Source organism: Mobula hypostoma, chromosome 3, assembly GCF_963921235.1.
Source record: "Mobula hypostoma chromosome 3, sMobHyp1.1, whole genome shotgun sequence".
NCBI classification, from domain to species: Eukaryota; Metazoa; Chordata; class Chondrichthyes; order Myliobatiformes; family Myliobatidae; genus Mobula; species Mobula hypostoma.
The window spans coordinates 189,203,048-189,221,970 of NC_086099.1; the positions used below are offsets into that span (position 1 = coordinate 189,203,048).

At 42.8% G+C, this 18,923-nt stretch overlaps 1 protein-coding gene across 3 annotated transcripts in view; it reads left to right on the forward strand.

The window, feature by feature from the left end:
* Positions 1 to 18,923, forward strand: part of acbd5a (acyl-CoA binding domain containing 5a) — a 76,570-nt gene that overhangs the window by 14,110 nt on the left and 43,537 nt on the right. For all 3 annotated transcript variants that reach the window (XM_063044272.1, XM_063044270.1, XM_063044271.1), the window contains exon 3: positions 16,574 to 16,646. In XM_063044272.1, the coding sequence (XP_062900342.1) occupies positions 16,574 to 16,646 (73 nt within the window). The remainder of the gene's footprint in view (positions 1 to 16,573; positions 16,647 to 18,923) is intronic.

Below are 18,923 nucleotides of genomic sequence, written 5' to 3' on the forward strand. Positions count from 1 at the left end.
AAAATGCCTTGCACATCTCCTTTAAACCTATACCTTTAGTATTTGATATTTCCATCCTGGGAAAAATTATTCTCATTTTCTACCCCACTCGGAATTATATATACTTCTCTCATGTGGCTCCCTCAACCTTTGAAGCTGCAGAAAAAAAACTAACCAAGGTCGCCTCTCATTAAAGTCAATCCACTCCAATCTGGGCGATTCTCTTCTGCATCCTCTCCAAAGCTTTCACGTCCTTCCTATAATGTGGTGACCAGAACTGCACATAGTATCCTAACCAAAATTTTATTCCCAGCTTTTATGTTCCATGTCCCAACTGCTTAAAGTAAGTGCACCTTCATTGCCACTGTGTCTACTTGGTGATGCCACTTTCAGGAAGTAATGGACTTGCATCCATGATCCCTCTATGTCAGTGCTCCTCAGGATCCTGCTATTTACTGTTTCATTTAACCTCCCATTTTTGGATTAAGTTCTATAATTTCTCTGCCTAAATTTCCAGCTAATCTGTATCTATTAACAACCTTCCTCATTAACACAATTTTCATATCATGTGCAAACTTATTATTCAGCCCGCCTTCATTTTCATCCAAATATGTATCTAGGTTCCAGCACTGATCCTCACAAAACACCATTGGTCTTAAATCTCTGGTCAGAAAAACATGACTCCCTGTCATCCTTGACCAAGCAATCTTGTATCTAATTTTCCACCTCACCGTGAATGTGACTTGATCTTCTGGGCCAGCCTATTACGAGGGACCTTGTCAAACACTTTATTACAGTCCACTTCATCAGATGATTTCATCACCACCTCAAAAAAAACCTCATTTTGTGCAATAGGACACTACTCTCCCAGTACAATACTGATGTAAGGCTCAGTCACCTATGATTTTCTGGATTATGCCTATTGCCTTTCTTAAACAAAGGAGCGACATTGGCTGTTCTTGAGTCTTCTGGGACCTCACCTGTGGCTAAAGAAGATATACAGGTTTCTTTAGCAATCTTCTCCTTAATACCCTGAGATCCCATCAGGCCACTTTAATTAATTTTTCAAGAGACCCAACAATATCTCCTACCTGGCCTAAAATATCAACCTACCCCTTCCTTATCTCACCATCATCTATGTCTTCCTTGATGAATACCAATCTAAAGTACTTATTAAGGACCTCTGCCACTTCCTCTCACTACAGGTGTCCCCCGCTTTTCGAACGTTTGCTTTACGACACCTCACTGTTACCGAAAGAACTACATTAGTTAGTTACCTGTTTTCGCTAACAGAAGGTGTTTTCACTGTTACGAAAAAAGACAGCGCGCGAAAAAGGCAGCACGTGGCCCGAGCAGCCAAGCTCCTCCCCCAGAACTGCATTCTAGCCGGCATTGCTTGAACATATGCCTGTGAGTATCTGTGCTTTGTGTCAATTTATTTTGAGCATCCGTTAGCAAGGTGAATTCTAAGGTATTGGAAAAGCCTTAAAGAGCTCGTAAAGGTATTACATCTAGCGTAAAACTAGACATAATTAAGCATTTGGATCGTGGTGAACGAAGTAAGGACAAAGTGAGTTTGGCTTGTGGAAGTTGACGAAGATGATGTTGAAGAGGTTTTGGCGTCCCATGACCAAGAACTGATAGATGAAGAGCGATGCAATTGGAAGAGGAAAGAATAACAATCGAAACTGAATGCTGTAGCGAACGGACTGAAAGTGAAGTCGTCCAGGAACTGAATGTGAAGCAACTGCGTGAGATTTTTGCTGCAATGATAAAGTACGATTTTAATTTTGAAAGGGTACGTCGGTTTAGGGCATATTTGCAAGATGGTTTGAGTGCTTACAAAGAACTGTATGATAGAAAAATGCGCGAGGCTAAGCAGTCAAGCAAGCCTTCCACATCAGCCACAGCAGACAACGAACCTCAAGCTTTGACACTGAGGCAGGCAGACGTAGAAAAAGATGACCTGCCTGTCCTGATCGATGAGATGGCACCCCAGTGTCCCACCACCCCAACATCCGGGCCGCGGACCGATACATTGCCGCAGAGAATGCAGTGGTAGCCGGGAAGCACCCAACACATCTTTAAGAAAAAACCCGAAGTAAACAAGCTAATTAATTAGGTGCTGCCCGGCACGTACATGTCGGCCCAGATCAGAGGCGATTGCCGATTGAGTTGCCTCTGATCTGGGCCGACGTTTATGTGCTGGGCGGCAGCTAATTAATTAGCTTGTTTATTTCGGCTTTTTTCTTAAAGATGTGCTGGGTGCGTCCCGGCTACCACTGCACCAGTGCATGCTTCGCGGATCGGTATCGGTTCGCTGCCTGGAGGGTGGGGGCCACTGCAGCACCCCAACCTCCAACGACTCAGCCTAACACACCATCATCAGTGTACTCAGCGCTGTTTTCTGGATTCTGGTAAGTGATACTACACTGTACATACATTATTTCTACTTTATATAGGCTGTGTATTTTTATGTGTTACTTGGTATGATTTGGCAGCTTCATAGCTTAAAGGTTACTGGAGAAAGTGTTTCTGCTGAGAGCGCTTGCGTGAGATTTTCGCTATGGTGGACAGTGTGGCAATGATTGTGGAAAAGTATTTCTACTTTATATAGGCTGTGTATTTATCATATCATTCCTGCTTTTACTATATGTTACTGTTATTTTAGGTTTTATGTGTTATTTGGCATGATTTGGTAGGCTATTTTTTGGGTCTGCGAACGCTCACAAATTTTTCCCATATAAATAAATGGTAATTGCTTCTTCACTTTAGGACATTCCGGCTTATGAACCATTTCATAGGAACGCTGTACCTTCGGATGGCGGGGGAAACCTGTATATGCATAAATTGCTTCCTTTGTCCTTACACAGACTTGCCCTTGCCCTAACTACTTCCTTGCTTCGAATTTTTACGTAAAATGTCTTGGGATTCTCCTTAGTCTACTTGCCAAGAACATTTCATGGGTTCTTTTAGCTCTCTTGATTCCCTGTTTAAATTATTTCCTGATTCCTTTATATTCCTCAATCCTTGCCCAATTTAATTTCCTGCTTTATTTTTAACTATATTTTTAATATCTCTTGTTAGTCAAGTTTTTCAAATGTTATCACTCTTATCTGTCCTCCTTACACGAACATGCTGGTCCTCATCTCTAATCAATTAACTTTTAAAATACTCCCAAATTTTAAATGTGGGTTGATGCCCAAACAGTCACTCCTAATCTGCTTTCTCCAGATCTTGCCTAATGCTGTTATAGTTAGCCTTCCACTAATTTGGACCTATTGTCCATGCAATAGTGTTATCCATAACCATTTTAAAATTTATGGAATTCTGGTCACTTTTCTCAAAATAGTACCAACACAGACTTGTATTGCCTGGCCAAAATCATACCTCGGTATAACACAAAATACTCTGGGGTCAAAGCAACACGCACAACACGCTGTAGGAACTCAGCAGGTCGGGCAGCATCCTTGGACATGATCAGTCAATATTTCGGGCTGGAACCCTTCGTCAGGACTGAAGAGGGAAGGGGCAGAGGCCCTATAAAGAAGGTGGGGGGAGGGTGGGAATGAGAAGGCTGGTAGGTTCCAGGTGAAAAACCAGTAAGGGGAAAGACAAAGGGGTGGGGGAGGGGAAGCAGGGAGGGGATAGGGCAAGGTGAAGAAGGAATAGGGGAAAGCACAATGGGTAGTAGAAGGAGGCAGAACCATGAGGGAGGTGATAGGCTCCGCTGCATCTGCTCCCAGGATTAGGCTTTCCATTCCAGGACATCTCAAATGTCCTCTTTCTTTAAGGATCGTGGTTTCCCTTCTACTGTCATCAATGATGCCCTCACCCGCATCTCCTCCATTTCCCGCACTTCGGCCCTCGCCCCATCCTCCTGCCACCACAACAGGGACAGAGTTCCCCTTGTCCTCACCTACCACCCCACCAGCCTCTGGATCCAGCACATTATCCTCTACAACTTCCGCCACCTTCAACAGGACCCCACCACTAAACACATCTTTCCCTCTCCACCCCTCTCCGCTTTCTGCAGGGATCGGTCCTTCCACGACTCGCTGATCCACACGTCCCTCCCTATGGATCTCCCACCCGGCACTTATCCCTGTAAGCGTAAGTGCTACATCTGTCCCTACACCTCCTTGCCACCACTCAGGGCCCCAAACAGTCCTTCCAAGTGAGGCAATACTGCACTTGTGAGTCTGTTGGAGTCATCTATTGCATCCAGTGCTCCCGGTGCGGCCTCCCCTACATCAGTGAAACCCGACGCAGATTGGGGAACCGCTTCGTCGAACACCTCCGCTCCGTCTGCCACAACAGACAGGATCTCCCGGTTGCCACCCACTTCAACTCTGCTTCACATTCCCATTCGGATATGTCCATACATGGCCTCCTCTACTGCCATGATGAGGCTAAACTCAGGTTGGAGGAGCAACACCTCATATACCGTCTAGGTAGTCTCCAGCCCCTTGGTATGAACATAGAATTCTCCAACTTCCGGTAATTCCCTCCCCCTCCCTTCCCCTATCCCTATTTCATTCTGCCCCCTCCCCCAGCTGCCTATCACCTCCCTCATGGTTCCGCCTCCTTCTAATACCCATTGTGTTTTCCCCTATTCCTTCTTCAACTTTCCTGCCTATCACTTCCCTGCTTCCCCTCCCCCACCCCTTTATCTTTCCCCTTTTTTTAGATTATGAAGACACGCAGTCCTCTTTTATTGTCATGTAGTAATGCATGCATTAAGATTGATACAATATTTCCTCCGGTGTGATATCACAAAACACAGGACAGACCAAGACTGAAAAAAAAACTAACAAAACCACATAATTATAACATATAGTTACAACAGTGCAACAACACCATAACTTGATGAAGAAGTCCATGAGCACAGAAAAAGTTCGAAGTCTCTCTTACTGGTTTTTCACCTGGAACCTACCAGCCTTCTCCTTCCTACCCTCCCCCCACCTTCTTTATAGGGCCTCTGCCCCTTCCCTCTTCAGTCCTGAGGAAGGGTTCTGGCCCAAACCGTTGACTGATCATTTCCACGGATGCTGCCTGACTTGCTGAGTTCCTCCAGCATGTTGTGAGTGTACCTCAGTATAAGGTCCCTTCCCTATGACTATCTACATCTGGTAAAATGGTGGTGCATTTGGTCACAGCGGCCTCTCCAGGTCCATCAAAAGGTCCAGATGTTTGTCTTAAATGTGTTTTCTTGTGACTGCAAGACCCTGATGGACATCAGTAATGCAAAATACTACAAGTCTGGTTCAAGGGTGAGACCGATAGTGGGGGAGCTGTGTGGTCTCAGTGGCTGCTTGAACCTAGCGCTCATGTTGTGGCTGTTTTGTTCAGCTGCATAGACGTGTATGATTGAAGGACAATTGAACTTGAACTACATGTTGTTTCTAAAAAACCCCTTCAATTCACCTAACAAGTTTTATCTCATTTAAGCCTGAGTCAATATTGGGAAAGTTAATAATCCTTACAGTTTTAACCTTTCTCCTTGATTTGCCAACATATGTATTTGTCTATCTTTAGTTGGCTTTTAGGAAACCTATTGTATAACCTCATCAAAGTGATTGCACCTTTCTTATCCTGTGCTCTAGCCATATGGGTTTACTGGATGAGCCTTCTAAGATTTCGTCTCTAAATTTATCTGTTATATTCTCCCTAATTAGCGTACCTTCTCTTCTGTATGCTTCGCTATCTAAAACCTGGAGCGTTCAGTTGCCAGTCCTGCCTCTTTCTTAATCAAGTTTCTGCAATAGCTACATCATCATAGTTCCATGTACTAATCCACATTCCAAGCTGATCTGCCAGTTTTGTTTCTTGCCTTACCAGTTCTACTTCTTGCATTAAAATAGATGGACTTCAGCCCATTAACCATGCCTGGTTGATTAACCTGGATGTCCTTGTTCTTCTCTTCTACCTCTGAGATTAACCAACTCAGCATAGATTGAATTTCTCAATCAGCTGAGCCACTTTGGGTATTGTTAATTTTTTTATATATTTTATATACAAAAATCAATCCCAATGATGTAGCTTTTTATCAATGTAATGTTGAAGTATAGTATTAATGTATTGCGACTGTCCATTGATATAGACAGTCATAGAGTCATACAGTTGTTTAGCCACAGAAAGTGGCCCTTTGGCCCAATTCATCCATGGCCACTGTGATTGATTTTCCTCCCTCTCCCGGCATTGATTTAAGTCTTTCTAAGCTACCCATATTGTACCAGTAAAGAAATAAAGCTTCTGTTCAATCTATCTAGGCTAGATATATGTAAATTGCAAATTTTAAAGTGAAATATTGTGCTACCCATTCTTGATTTAGAGCTGAGTAAAGTTAACTTTTCATCAAGAATTTTTTATTGCATTTTGTTGCAGCATTTCCTCTCAAACCTTTTTTTTCAATTTGGCTGGAAAGACGTCTCTATGCCATAACTAAACTGTATTCATTTTCCTCTTATTTGAAGCTCCTACTTGAGAGGAACATTAAAAGTGTACATTAGTGTGCCTTTAAAGAGAACGATGCATTTCCTCAGACCAAACGGAACTAAATTTTCAGAAGTAGCTGTTTATAATTTGCCTAGGTTCTTCATGTCTCTGGTCATTTGCTATTTGTGGTTTCAGTGCTTCCTGCTGATTTCCATTTTAGTAGTATTGCAGCCCAGTTATGCAGAAAGTCTCAGGAAACTATTAGCATGTGCAGGTCAGTCAGAGGGACGTACATGGTAGCTCTTGTTTCGAGACCATTAACCACATCTGATGCAAGGATGAACAAAATCCACTAGACACATTTTTAGTTTGTAGATTTAGCACTGGAAGAACGTAGGCACACACATATAACATTCATCCTACCTGTCTACAATCACTACATGTACTCTTACATCCTTCCAAAGTTTTGCTGCAGCTTCTCATTCCCCGCCTGGCTCACCTTGACCCACGTCAAAATCCTAGGTAATGACTTATTTTGTGACAAAATGAGGTAAATTTAAAATAATTTCTCTTGCTATGTTTTTTTAAATATTTAGCATCAACTTTATTTATTTGCCATATACATTTACGTGTTAGAAATTACTGTGGTGTGTTGGCACTATACGCAACAAAGAATGACAATTTCAACAATTATACACAATAAAGAATTATATAAAATAAAGTTAGAAGTACAGATATGTAATAAAATGTAAATAAACAGATAATAGGCCTTAGCACTCAGATCTGCAGCTGGATCTTCAACTTCCTCACAGACAGGACCCAGGCTGTAAAAATAGGGGACAAGCTCTCCTCTACAATCACTCTGAGCACCAGTGCCCCACAAGGCTGCGTACTCAGCCCCCTGCTGTACTCACTGTACACCCATGATTGTGTAGCCAAGTTTCCATCGAACTCAATATATAAGTTTGCTGATGACACAATTGTAGGCCGTATCTCGGGTAATGATGAGTTTGAGTACAGAGAGGAAATTAAGAACCTGGTGGCATGGTGCGAAGACAATAACCTATCCCTCAATGTCAGCAAGACGAAGGAATTAGTTGTTGACTTCAGAAGGAGTAGTGAACCACACGACCCAATTTACATCGGTGGTGCGCAAGTGGAACAAGTCAAAAGCTTTAAGTTCCTGGGGGTCAATATCACAAATGACCTGACTTGGTCCAACCAAGCAGAGTTCACTGCCAAGAAGGCCCACCAGCGCCTTTACTTCCTGAGAAAACTAAAGAAATTTGGCCTGTCCCCTAAAACCCTCACTAATTTTTATAGATGCACTGTAGAAAGCATTCTTCTAGGGTGCATCACAACCTGGTATGGAAGTTGTCCTGTCCAAGAGCGAAAGAAGCTGCAGAAGATCGTGAACACGGCGCAGCACATCACACAAACCAATCTTCCGTCCTTGGACTCACTTTACACCGCGTGCTGTCGGAGCAGTGCTGCCAGGATAATCAAGGACACGACCCACCCAGCCAACACACTTTTCGTCCCTCTTCCTTCCGGGAGAAGGCTCAGGAGCTTGAAGACTCGTACGGCCAGATTTGGGAACAGCTTCTTTCCAACTGTGATAAGACTGCTGAAGGGATCCTGACCCGGTCTGGGCTGTACCCTCCAAATATCCAGACCTGCCTCTCGGTTTTTTTGCACTACCTTACTTTCCATTTTTCTATTTTCTATTTATGATTTATAATTTAAATTTTAATATTTACTATTTTTTTACTATTTTTAATATTTAATATTTGTAATCCAGGGAGCGGGAAGCGCAGAATCAAATATCTCTGATGATTGTACATTCTAGTATCAATTGTTTGGCGACAATAAAGTATAAAGTAAAGTAAATATCTGAATGTATTTACAATGTAAACAGCATTATTAAAACCTGGTTTAAAGTGTTTGCATGCTGTGACTGAGAGCATGGTGGGGGGAGGAACTAGTTAGAATGGTTGATCAGATTAACTGCTTGGGGGAAGAGACTTTTAAAATGGTGTGAAGCTTTTTTTAAATAGTTCTACAGTGCTTTCCAGAACTGAGCTTATGGAAGAGGCAACACACATAAAAATTGCTGGTGAACGCAGCAGGCCAGGCAGCATCTATAGGAGGAGATACAGTCGATGTTTCGGGCCGAGACCCTTAGTCAGGACTAACTGAAAGAAGAGATAGTAAGAGATTTGAAAGTGGGGGGGGGGAGGGGGAGATCCGAAATGATAGGAGAAGACAGGAGGGGGAGGGATAGAGCTAAGAGCCAGAAAGTTGATTGGCAAAAGGGATACAAGGCTGGAGAAGAGAGAAGATCATGGGATGGGAGGCCTAGGGAGAAAGAAAGGTAGAAGGGAGCCCAGAGGAAGATGGAGATCAGGCAAGGAGTTATAGTGAGGGACAGAGGGAGAGAAAAGAGAGAGGAAAAAGGGGGGGGGGGGGGGAAGAGAAGTAAATAAATAAATAATAGTCATAGTCATACTTTATTGATTCCGGGGGAAATTGGTTTTCGTTACAGTTGCACCATAAATAATAAATAGTAAACCATAAATAGTTAAATAGTAATATGTAAATTGTGCCAGGAAATAAGTCCAGGACCAGCCTATTGGCTCAGGGTGTCTGACCCTCCAAGGGAGGAGTTGTAAAATTTGATGGCCACAGGCAGGAATGACTTCCTATGACGCTCTGTGTTGCATCTCGGTGGAATGAGTCTCTGGCTGAATGTACTCCTGTGCCTACCCAGTACGTTATGTAATGGATGGGAGACATTGTCCAAGATGGCATGCAACTTGGACAGCATCCTCTTTTCAGACACCACCATCAGAGAGTCCAGTTCCATCCCCACAGCATCACTGGCTTTACAAATGAGTTTGTTGATTCTGTTGGTGTCTGCTACCCTCAGCCTGCTGCCCCAGCACACAACAGCAAACATGATCGCACTGGCCACCACAGACTCGTAGAACATCCCTAGCATCGTCCGGCAGATGTTAAAGGACCTCAGTCTCCTCAGGAAATAGAGACGGCTCAGTCCCTTCTTGTAGACAGCCTCAGTGTTCTTTGACCAGTCCAGTTTATTGTCAATTCGTATCCCCAGGTAATTGTAATCCTCCACCACGTCCACACGGACCCCCTGGTTGGAAACAGGGGTCACCAGTACCTTAGCCCTCCTCAGGTCTACCACCAGCTCCTTAGTCTTTTTCACATTAAGCTGCAGATAATTCTGCTCACACCATGTGACAAAGTTTCCTACCGTAACCCTGTACTCAGCCTCATCTCCCTTGCTGATGCATCCAACTATGGCAGAGTCATCAGAAAACTTCTGAAGATGACAAGACTCTGTGCAGTAGTTGAAGTCCGAAGTATAAATGGTGAAGAGAAAAGGAGACAAGACAGGCCCCTGTGGAGCCCCAGTGTTGCTGATCACTCTGTCGGACACACAGTGTTGCAAGCACACGTACTGTGGTCTGCCAGTCAGGTAATCAAGAATCCATGATACCAGGGAAGCATCCACCTGCATCGCTGTCAGCTTCTCCCCCAGCAGAGCAGGGCGGATGGTGTTGAACGCACTGGAGAAGTCAAAAAACATGACCCTCACAGTGCTCGCTGGCTTGTCCAGGTGGGCGTAGACACAGTTCAGCAGGTAGATGATGGCATCCTCAACTCCTAGTCTGAGCTGGGAGGCGAACTGGAGGGGATCTAAGTGTGGCCTGACCGTAGGCCGGAGCAGCTCCAGAACAAGTCTCTCCAGGGTCTTCATAATGTGGGAGGTCAATGCCACCGGTCTGTAGTCATTGAGGCCGCTGGGGCGCGGCGTCTTTGGCACAGGGACGAGGCAGGACATCTTCCACAGTACAGGTACTCTCTGGAGCCTCAGGCTCAGGCTGAATACATGGCGAAGTACTCCACATAGCTGAGGGGCACAGGCTTTGAGCACCTTGGTACTGACACCATTCGGTCCTGCAGCCTTGCTTGGGTTGAGATGTTTCAGCTGTCTTCTCACCTGTTCAGCTGTGAAGCCCACCGTGGTGGTTTCGTGCGGGGAAGGGGTATGGTCATGAGAGCAGGGTGGGGGACTGTGAGGAGGGGTAGGAGGGGAGAGTGCAATATGTGTTGGTTGGGGGCCGACAGCAGGTGGCTTGTGGGGGATGGGCAGGGGCCACAATGTCAAATCTGTTAAAGAACAGGTTAAGTTCATTGGCCCTGTCAACACTGCCTTCAGCTCCCCGATTGCTAGTTTGCCGGAACCCAGTGATGGTCCTCATCCCCCTCCAGACCTCTCTCATGTTGTTCTGCTGGAGTTTCCACTCAAGCTTCCTCCTGTACCTGTCTTTAGCCTCCCCGATCCTGGCTTTCAGCTCCCTCTGTATTGCCCTCAACTCCTCCCTACTTCCATCTCTAAACGTTAGCGTTCAGGATGTCCTTAATGTCCTTTGTTACCCATGGCTTGTTATTTGAATAACAAAGGACAATTCTTGTCGGAACATTCACAGACGTTGATGTAATCAGTGATGCACTCTGTGAGCCCATCGATATCCTCTCCATGTGGCTCACAGAGTGCCTGCCAGTCTGTCACCTCAAAACAACCCTGGAGCGCCTCATAAGCCTTCTCCGAACATTTCCTCACTGTCTTCAGTTTGCAGGTTTACCCTTCACCAGAGGCACGTAGCAGGGTTTTAGAAGCACCAGATTGTGATCTGACCTTCCCAGTGGGGGGAGGGGAGAGGAGCTGTATGCATCCTTAACGTTAGCATACATCAAATCCAGAGTCCTCTCCCCTCTGGTTGAACAGCTCACATACTGCGTGAAGTTGGGCAGTGTTCTAGCCATGGTAACATGGTTGAAGTCACCCGAGATGGTAATGAGGGCACTCGGGTGCCGCGTTTGTAATCTGGCTATGACGGTGTAAATGATGTTACACGCTGACGTTGGGTTGGCAGAGGGAGGGATGTACACAACAACCACAATTGCATGCGAGATTTTCCTTGGCAAATAATATGGCCGGAGAAGGGATGGGGTAATAAGGGGAGGAGGGGCATTAACGGAATTTAGAGGTCAATGTTCATGCCATCAGTTTGGAGGCTACACAGACATTCATGCCATCAGGTTGGAGGCTACCCAGACGAAATATAAGGTGTTGTTCCTCCAACCGGAGTGTGGCTTCATCTTGACAGTAGAGGAGGACGTGGATAGACATATCAGAATGGGAATGGGACGTGGAATTAAAATGTGTGGCCACTGAGAGATCCTGCTCCCTTCTCCAGCCTTGTATGCCTTTTGCCAATCAACTTTCCAGCTCTTAGCTCCATCCCTCCCCCTCCTGTCTTCTCCTATCATTTCGGATCTTCCCCTCCCCCTCTCACTTTCAAATCTCTTACTATCTCTTCTTTCAGTTAGTCCTGACGAAGGGTCTCGGCCCGAAACGTCAACTGTGCTTCTTCCTATAGATGCTGCCTGGCCTGCTGTGTTCCACCAGCATTTTGTGTGTGTTGCTCCAACTTGTTGTGATGAAACTGTACTCTAACTTGTTTACTTCCTGGTGGTACCTGAATTCGTTGCCTCTTGTGATTAGTACTAGACTTCTCTGACAATATTAAAAAATTTTCACCTAAATGAAATTAGAAAAGGGAAACTGCAGTTCCATAAACTGGACAGAAACTGAAAAATGATAACTGATTATAAAGAGAAACTTGCCTTGTTTCAATAGTTGGTGAGCTTGAATCAGTTTGAATACTTTGAATCATGTGCTTTTACCCTTTCAATTTCCTCCTTATAAAAATATAATTAGATTAAACATTGTTGAGTAGTCTTTGGCTCTGCATTTCCAACCTCCACAGCAAGGAAAGAAAAAGAGAATTTGAATTCCATGCAGCATCTTTCACAGCCAAGGATTTTGAATTATGGTTACAATTGCAATATAGAGTTTGACCCCAAATCAAAAATATCCAACTAATGGACACCCCTATGCATGAATGAGCTCCCAATATATTATTAAATTCAAATGTTTGGTGTGTGCACATACATTTGTTTCTATAAGTGGTCGAGCTCATTTCCTCCCTCTCTCCATTTTTAGTATTTGTTCTTTCTTATCAGTCTTGTGTGCTTTTGATACTATTCATTACAAAACTGCCTAGGTGTGGTTATCCTACTGAGTGATAGTCGTGTACTTTTGGCAAAATTGACTAACGGATGCAAGCTAAAATATGCTGGAAATATGACTACTGTATTGTTTCCAAATTTTCTCAAACTGCAAAGAAGTATTAGTCCTTTCCATTTTAGCAATTTTATTTGCTGGATAAATATTGGCAAGGATCCATGATCCTGCTAATGATTGATCAGATATGTTCTACTGTGTTTAAACTTCTGTTCTTGGAAGAGGAATAACTGTAAATCCTTTGTACAGAATGAAGGTGAGCCACACCTAGAATTCTATGTTCAGTTTTGGTCTCCAGGGTTGGAGAATCAGACAGCTTGAACAAGGGCACAAATCTTCCCACCCCATAAGCATTATCTCAGTATTCCATAAAACAACCATTTCATGATGCGTGTCAGTTATAGTAAACCTGATTCAGACTTTTTTAATGCAAACACGAGGAATTCTGCAGATGCTGGAAACTCAAGCAACACATGTCAAAGTTGCTGGTGAACGCAGCAGGCCAGGCAGCATCTCTAGGAAGAGGTTCAGTCGACGTTTTGGGCTGAGACCCTTTGTCAGGACTAACTGAAGGAAGAGCTAGTAAGAGATTTGAAAGTGGGAGGGGGAGTGATGGAGCCGAGAGCTGGACAGGTGATTGGCAAAAGGGATATGAGAGGATCATGGGACAGGAGGCCCAGGGAGAAGGAAAAGGGGGAGGGGGGAAAACCCAGAGGATTTATTTACAGTATTTATAGTACAGTCAAGGAGCTTGGTCAATTAGACAATGTTTCGCCATCAACCTGTATCAATAAATGGCACTAAATTCAATCTTTGTGATACTTGGTTAAATGCCCAGTTGTCTACTTTACTGAATGTAATGTAAGATAATGAAATTCATCCATTAAGACAGTGAAAATGTCCATTAAATCTCAATGTTACTTTCCTGGTTTGTTTCTTTGAAGAAATGCTATTAACAATTTTTTTATTGCAACAGAGTTACAGCTTGTACTTGCTGCCCATGGTCATCATTCATCTGAATTTAATTCAGTCAAATTGGCAGGTCCAGACAATCCTGGCTTCAAAGGATGGAATGAAGAACACAACACTAGATGAAAACGTGTCATATAAAGGAAGGTGATTGTTGGAGTTCCATTGCTCCAACTCCAGAATTATACTGCCAAACAGTTTCCTAATCCCAACTGTTGTCAGTTATTTCACTGATGAGCTTTCTTCAGTCCCAAGTTTACAAATGGGGATGTTCACTGAAGATTACATGATTATTATGAATAATACTGAATGAGCCTTGGGAATGAAACACTCTATGACAGGAGGCAAGTAAAACATGCTTTTAACTATCTTCAACACGACAATTTAGCCATCTACCTTTGATTTTTAACGCCTCTTCAAACACCCTGGGAGTCACCTTTGACTAGAAGTTCAATGGAGATGAGTCGCATATATACTGTGGTTATAAAAGCGGGCCTGAGGCTCATTTTAGCTGGAGGTTGGGTTTTCTGCAGCACACAAGTACTTTTCTACCACCCCAAAGCCTTTTCACCATGTGTAAAATGCAGATCTAGAACAGTCAGTTTTTTTAAAATTTCGATGAATGAAGGCAGCTCTGGCCATCTTTATAGAAGTTAGACTCCATTCAGGGAAAGGTGCTATTTGTTGCCATTGTATTAAACTCTTCCTAACTCACTAAGAAATGTGTTATCTTTCCTTAATTAATGATGGATCTAAATACAAGAATTCTCTATCCAACAATGCTGAGAAACAACCATTGCCAGAAAGACTGCAACTATTCAAGAATGAGCACTGAACGACCTTTTGAAGACAATTGGGCTGAGTATGCTGGTTTTGCCAGCCATTCCAGAATCCTTAAGTAAAGTAAAAGGAAAAGATATGAGTGGTCAGAATAAGCTGTACTCTCAGAACTCCTTTAGGAGCCTTTGGTAACAGGGAATGCCCTTTCTTATTAACATTGTTGGATATTTTAAACATTTCTGAATGCCACTGGGTGATGTGAATTGGTCCAGGATTTGAGAGTGGATTCCCCTGTATTAGTGCTGGGGAAAATCGCCAAATATAGTGTTGAACTCCATGCAATCTACCACCAAAAAAAACACCAGACCTAGGATCTGGAATTACTCTCTTAAATTGTTTGGGAGTGATGTGGGGCTAACTCTCTCTGCTTGGTGGAATGTGATATTTGCCAAGTTGTAATTTTTTTGCGTCTTCACAAAATACATCTTTGTCTTTTAATTGTTTATAGTAGTCCGCAATAACTGTTAATAAAGCCAACTGTTTATTTGGAAAACAAATGTATAACCCTGTGAATTTTATTAGGGAATGGAAAAGTGTTCTGTCAGAAATGTGATTTTTTTTAAAGCTTTGGTTATGGTTGGTGTTTGAAGTCGATAGAAACATACAGGCATCCTACAATGTCACAACAGATTAACAGTAGATGACATTTCATTGGCTCTTCACTCAGCTCTGGAACACCTGGATGGCAAAGATGCAGTCATCAGAATGTTCTTCACTGACTACAGCTCTGCATTCAACACAATCATCCCCTCAAAACTAATCAATAAACTCACAAATCTATGCAAACCTTCTTGTACAACTGGATCCTTGATTCCCCCACTTGCAGACCCCAGTCAGTATGGATTAACAACATTTCTTCCACAATCACCATCAGCACAGGTGCACCACAAGGCTGTGTGCTTAGCCTCCTGCTCTACTCACTTTATACTTGTGACTGTTAGTCTCTACAGCTCCATTGCCATATTCAAGTTTGCTGACTTAAGTTTGCCGAATCAAAGGTAGTGACGAATCAGCATAAAGGAGGAAGATTGAAAATCTGTTGAGCAACAACAGACTCACTCAGCAACAACAACCTCTCACTTAAGGTCAACAAAGCCAAAGAGCTGATTATTGATGACAAGAGGAAGAAGCTGAAGGTCCATGAGCCAGTCCTCATCACGGGCAGAGAGCATCTGTAACTTTAATTTCCTTGGAATGATCATATCAGAGGATCTGTCCAGGGAGTAGCACATTAGTGCCATTACAAGGAAGGCACAACAGTGCCTCTCTATGAAGTTTGCACAGATTCGGCCTGTCATCTAAAAATTTAACAAACTTCTATAGATGCACAGTGGAGAATATCCTGTCTGGGTTCATCATGGCCTGGTATGGAAACATCGATGTCCAAGAATGGAAAAGCCTAGAAGAAGTAGTGGATACAGCCCAGTCCATCACAGGAGAAATCTTCCCCACCATTAAGCACGTCTACAAGGAATGCTGCCACAAGGAAACAGCATTATCAGGGACTCCTACCTTCTAGTCTATGCTCTCTTCTCGCTACTGCCATGGGACAGGACTGACAGGAGCCTTAGGTCCCACACTACTAGGTTCAGGAACAAATATTACCCTTCAACCATTAGGGTCCTGAACCAGCGTGGATAACTTCACTCACCTCAACTCTGAACTGTTTCAACAACCTATGGATTCACTTTCAAGGACTCTACAACTCATGTTCTTCATATTTTTTTATTTATTATTTTGATTCCCCCCCCCCTTTTTATTTGCACTGATTGCCTTCTTTTGCACATTGATTGTTTGTCAGTCTTTGTAGTTTTTCATTGATTTGATGGTATTTCTTTGTTCTACTGTAAATGTTTGCAAGAAAATGAACCTCAGGCTAGTGTATGGTGGCATAGATGTACTTCGATAACAAATTTAGTTTGAACTTTGTGCTTATTCACTTTGTAGTCTGTGCCATTGAGATCAGGGACGTGGAATAATAGCTTTGCACTCAAGTTACTTCAAAAAGTTGGGCGTCTCCTTTCTGCGATAGAAGTTTATTTTTCTGACATTATTATAGTACCTTCTTCTTGGCTTTGAAGATTGTGATTACAAATGGCTTGAGCATGAAAACTAGATTGTATTTTGTTGCAAATCATTAACAGAAATGTTTTCCTGTGTTTATTGCAGGGATGCTTGGAATTCCCTGGGAGACATGTCCAAGGAAGAAGCCATGATTGCTTATGTTGATGAAATGAAAAAGGTAATGTAAACTGACACTTATTTGCAACTGCTCCTTACTTCAATGATTAATTTATGTTTGTGATTTATCAACTATTACTTATGAAAGTCTTCGTTAATGTACTCCCACAAAACTTAAAAGCTTTTCTCAGAAATGTGGGCTGCTTACAATCAGAAACAGTGGAATTTATAATGGAGAACAAAGAAATGGCAGATCCATTGTATAAGTAATTAATTTTGTCTTCACAAAGGAGAATACAAACAAATCCTCAGAAATGTTAGGTGACCTAGTGTCCAGTGAGTTGGTAGAAATGATGAAAATTAATAGTTGTAGGAAAATGGTATTAGGAAATTGATGAGACTGAAAGATGAAAAATCCCCAGGGTTCAATAATGTGCATCCCAGAGTATTGAAGGAAGAGGCCTAAGAAACAGTGGATGCATTGATGGATATTTTCCAATATTCTTTAGCTTCAGAAACAATTCCAATGGATTGGAGGGAAGGTAATGTAATTCCAGTTCATAAGTAAGGAGATAACATGATAAGGAACCATGGACAAATCAGTCTGATATTTGTAGTGGTGAAAATGCTCGAGTTTCTGCTTAAAGATATAGTAGAAGAGCATTAGGAAAATGGTGACAGGTTTGGATAACAGTCAGCATGTTGTTATGTCGTCGTATTGGCCTTCATCAATTGTGGAATTGAATTTAGGAGCTGAGAGGTAATGTTGCAGCTATATAGGACCCTGGTCAGACCCCACTTGAAGTACTGTGCACAGTTCTGGTCACCTCACTACAGGAAGGATGTGGAAACCATAGAAAGGGTGCAGAGAAGCCTTACAAGGATGTTGCCTGGATTGGGGAGCATGCCTTATGAGAATAGGTTGAGTGAACTTGGCCTTTTCTCCTTGGAGCGACGGAGGATGAGAAGTGACCTGATAGAGTTGTATAAGATGATGAGAGGCATTGATCGTGTGTCAGAGGCTTTTTCCCCGGGCTGAAATGGTTACCACAAGAGGACACAGGTTTAAGGTGCTGGGGAGTAGGTACTGAGGAGATGCCAGGGGTAATTTTTTTCCGCAGAAAGTGGTGAGTGCGTGGAATGGGCTGCCGGCAACGGTGATGGAGGCGGACACGATAGGGTTTTTTAAGAGACTTTTGGATAGGTACGTGGAGCTTAGAAAAATAGAGGACAATAGGTAAGCCTAGTAATTTCTAAGGTAGGGATATGTTTGGCACAACCTTGTGGGCCGAAGGGCCTGAATTGTGCTGTAGGTTTTCTATGTTTCTATGAATGGAAAGTCAGATTTAACACATTTACTGGAATTTCATGGGATTGCTGTCGGTAAAGTCAAACAAGAGAACCTGTATATTTAATGCATTTGGATTTTTAGAACGGTTATTGAAAATGGACCATATGAGAGATTACACAATTAAAATGAAGGTGGGTAATGTACTGATATGGATGGAAAATGAGGTAGCAGATAGTGAAAAAAAAGATTTAGGCAAAAGTACAGTTGGGGATTAGTTAGGGTACCACAGTTTTGCTTGTATCCTAGCTATTTACGGTATAATTAATTTGGGTTAGAGAATTAAATACATTTCCAAGTTTGTGAATGACACCAAGGTGGGTAAGAAGGTGTGCTACAAATGGGATACAGAGAGTCTCCAGTGTGATTGGGGAAAAGGGTACATGACAATAATGTAAGGCTATCCACATTGATAAAAATAGGAAGGCAGCGTATTATCTAAAAGGCAATAAATTAAGAAAAGGGCAGGTGCACCAAGGCCTCAATTTGCTTATACACTGATAAAAGTAAGCATTCAGGTTCAGCAGAAGGTTTGAAAAGGCAAATGGTATTCTGGTATTCACAGCGCTTCTATTTCCTCAGGAAACTAAAGAAATTTGGCATGTATCCTTTGACACTCACCATTTTTTTCGAACACACTAGAAAGCATCCTCTCTGGATGCACCACAGCTTCGTACGGTAACTTCTGTGCACGAGACTGCGAGAAACTGCAGAGAGTTGTGGACTAGCTCAGCACATCACAGAAACCAACGTGGAATCTGTCTGCACTTCTTGCTGTCTCAGTAAAGCAGCCAGACAGTCTCTCCTCTCCCGTTATTGTACATTACCAGTGCAAAAGAGTTATTATTTTTCCTTGTACTACATCTGTGCATATTATGTAATGAACTGATCTTTATGGACAGTATGCGTGCTAAGTTTTTCACTGTACCTTGGTACACGTGATAATAATAAACAAATTTACCAGTTTAATCCTGTGTCTGAGTAATTCCC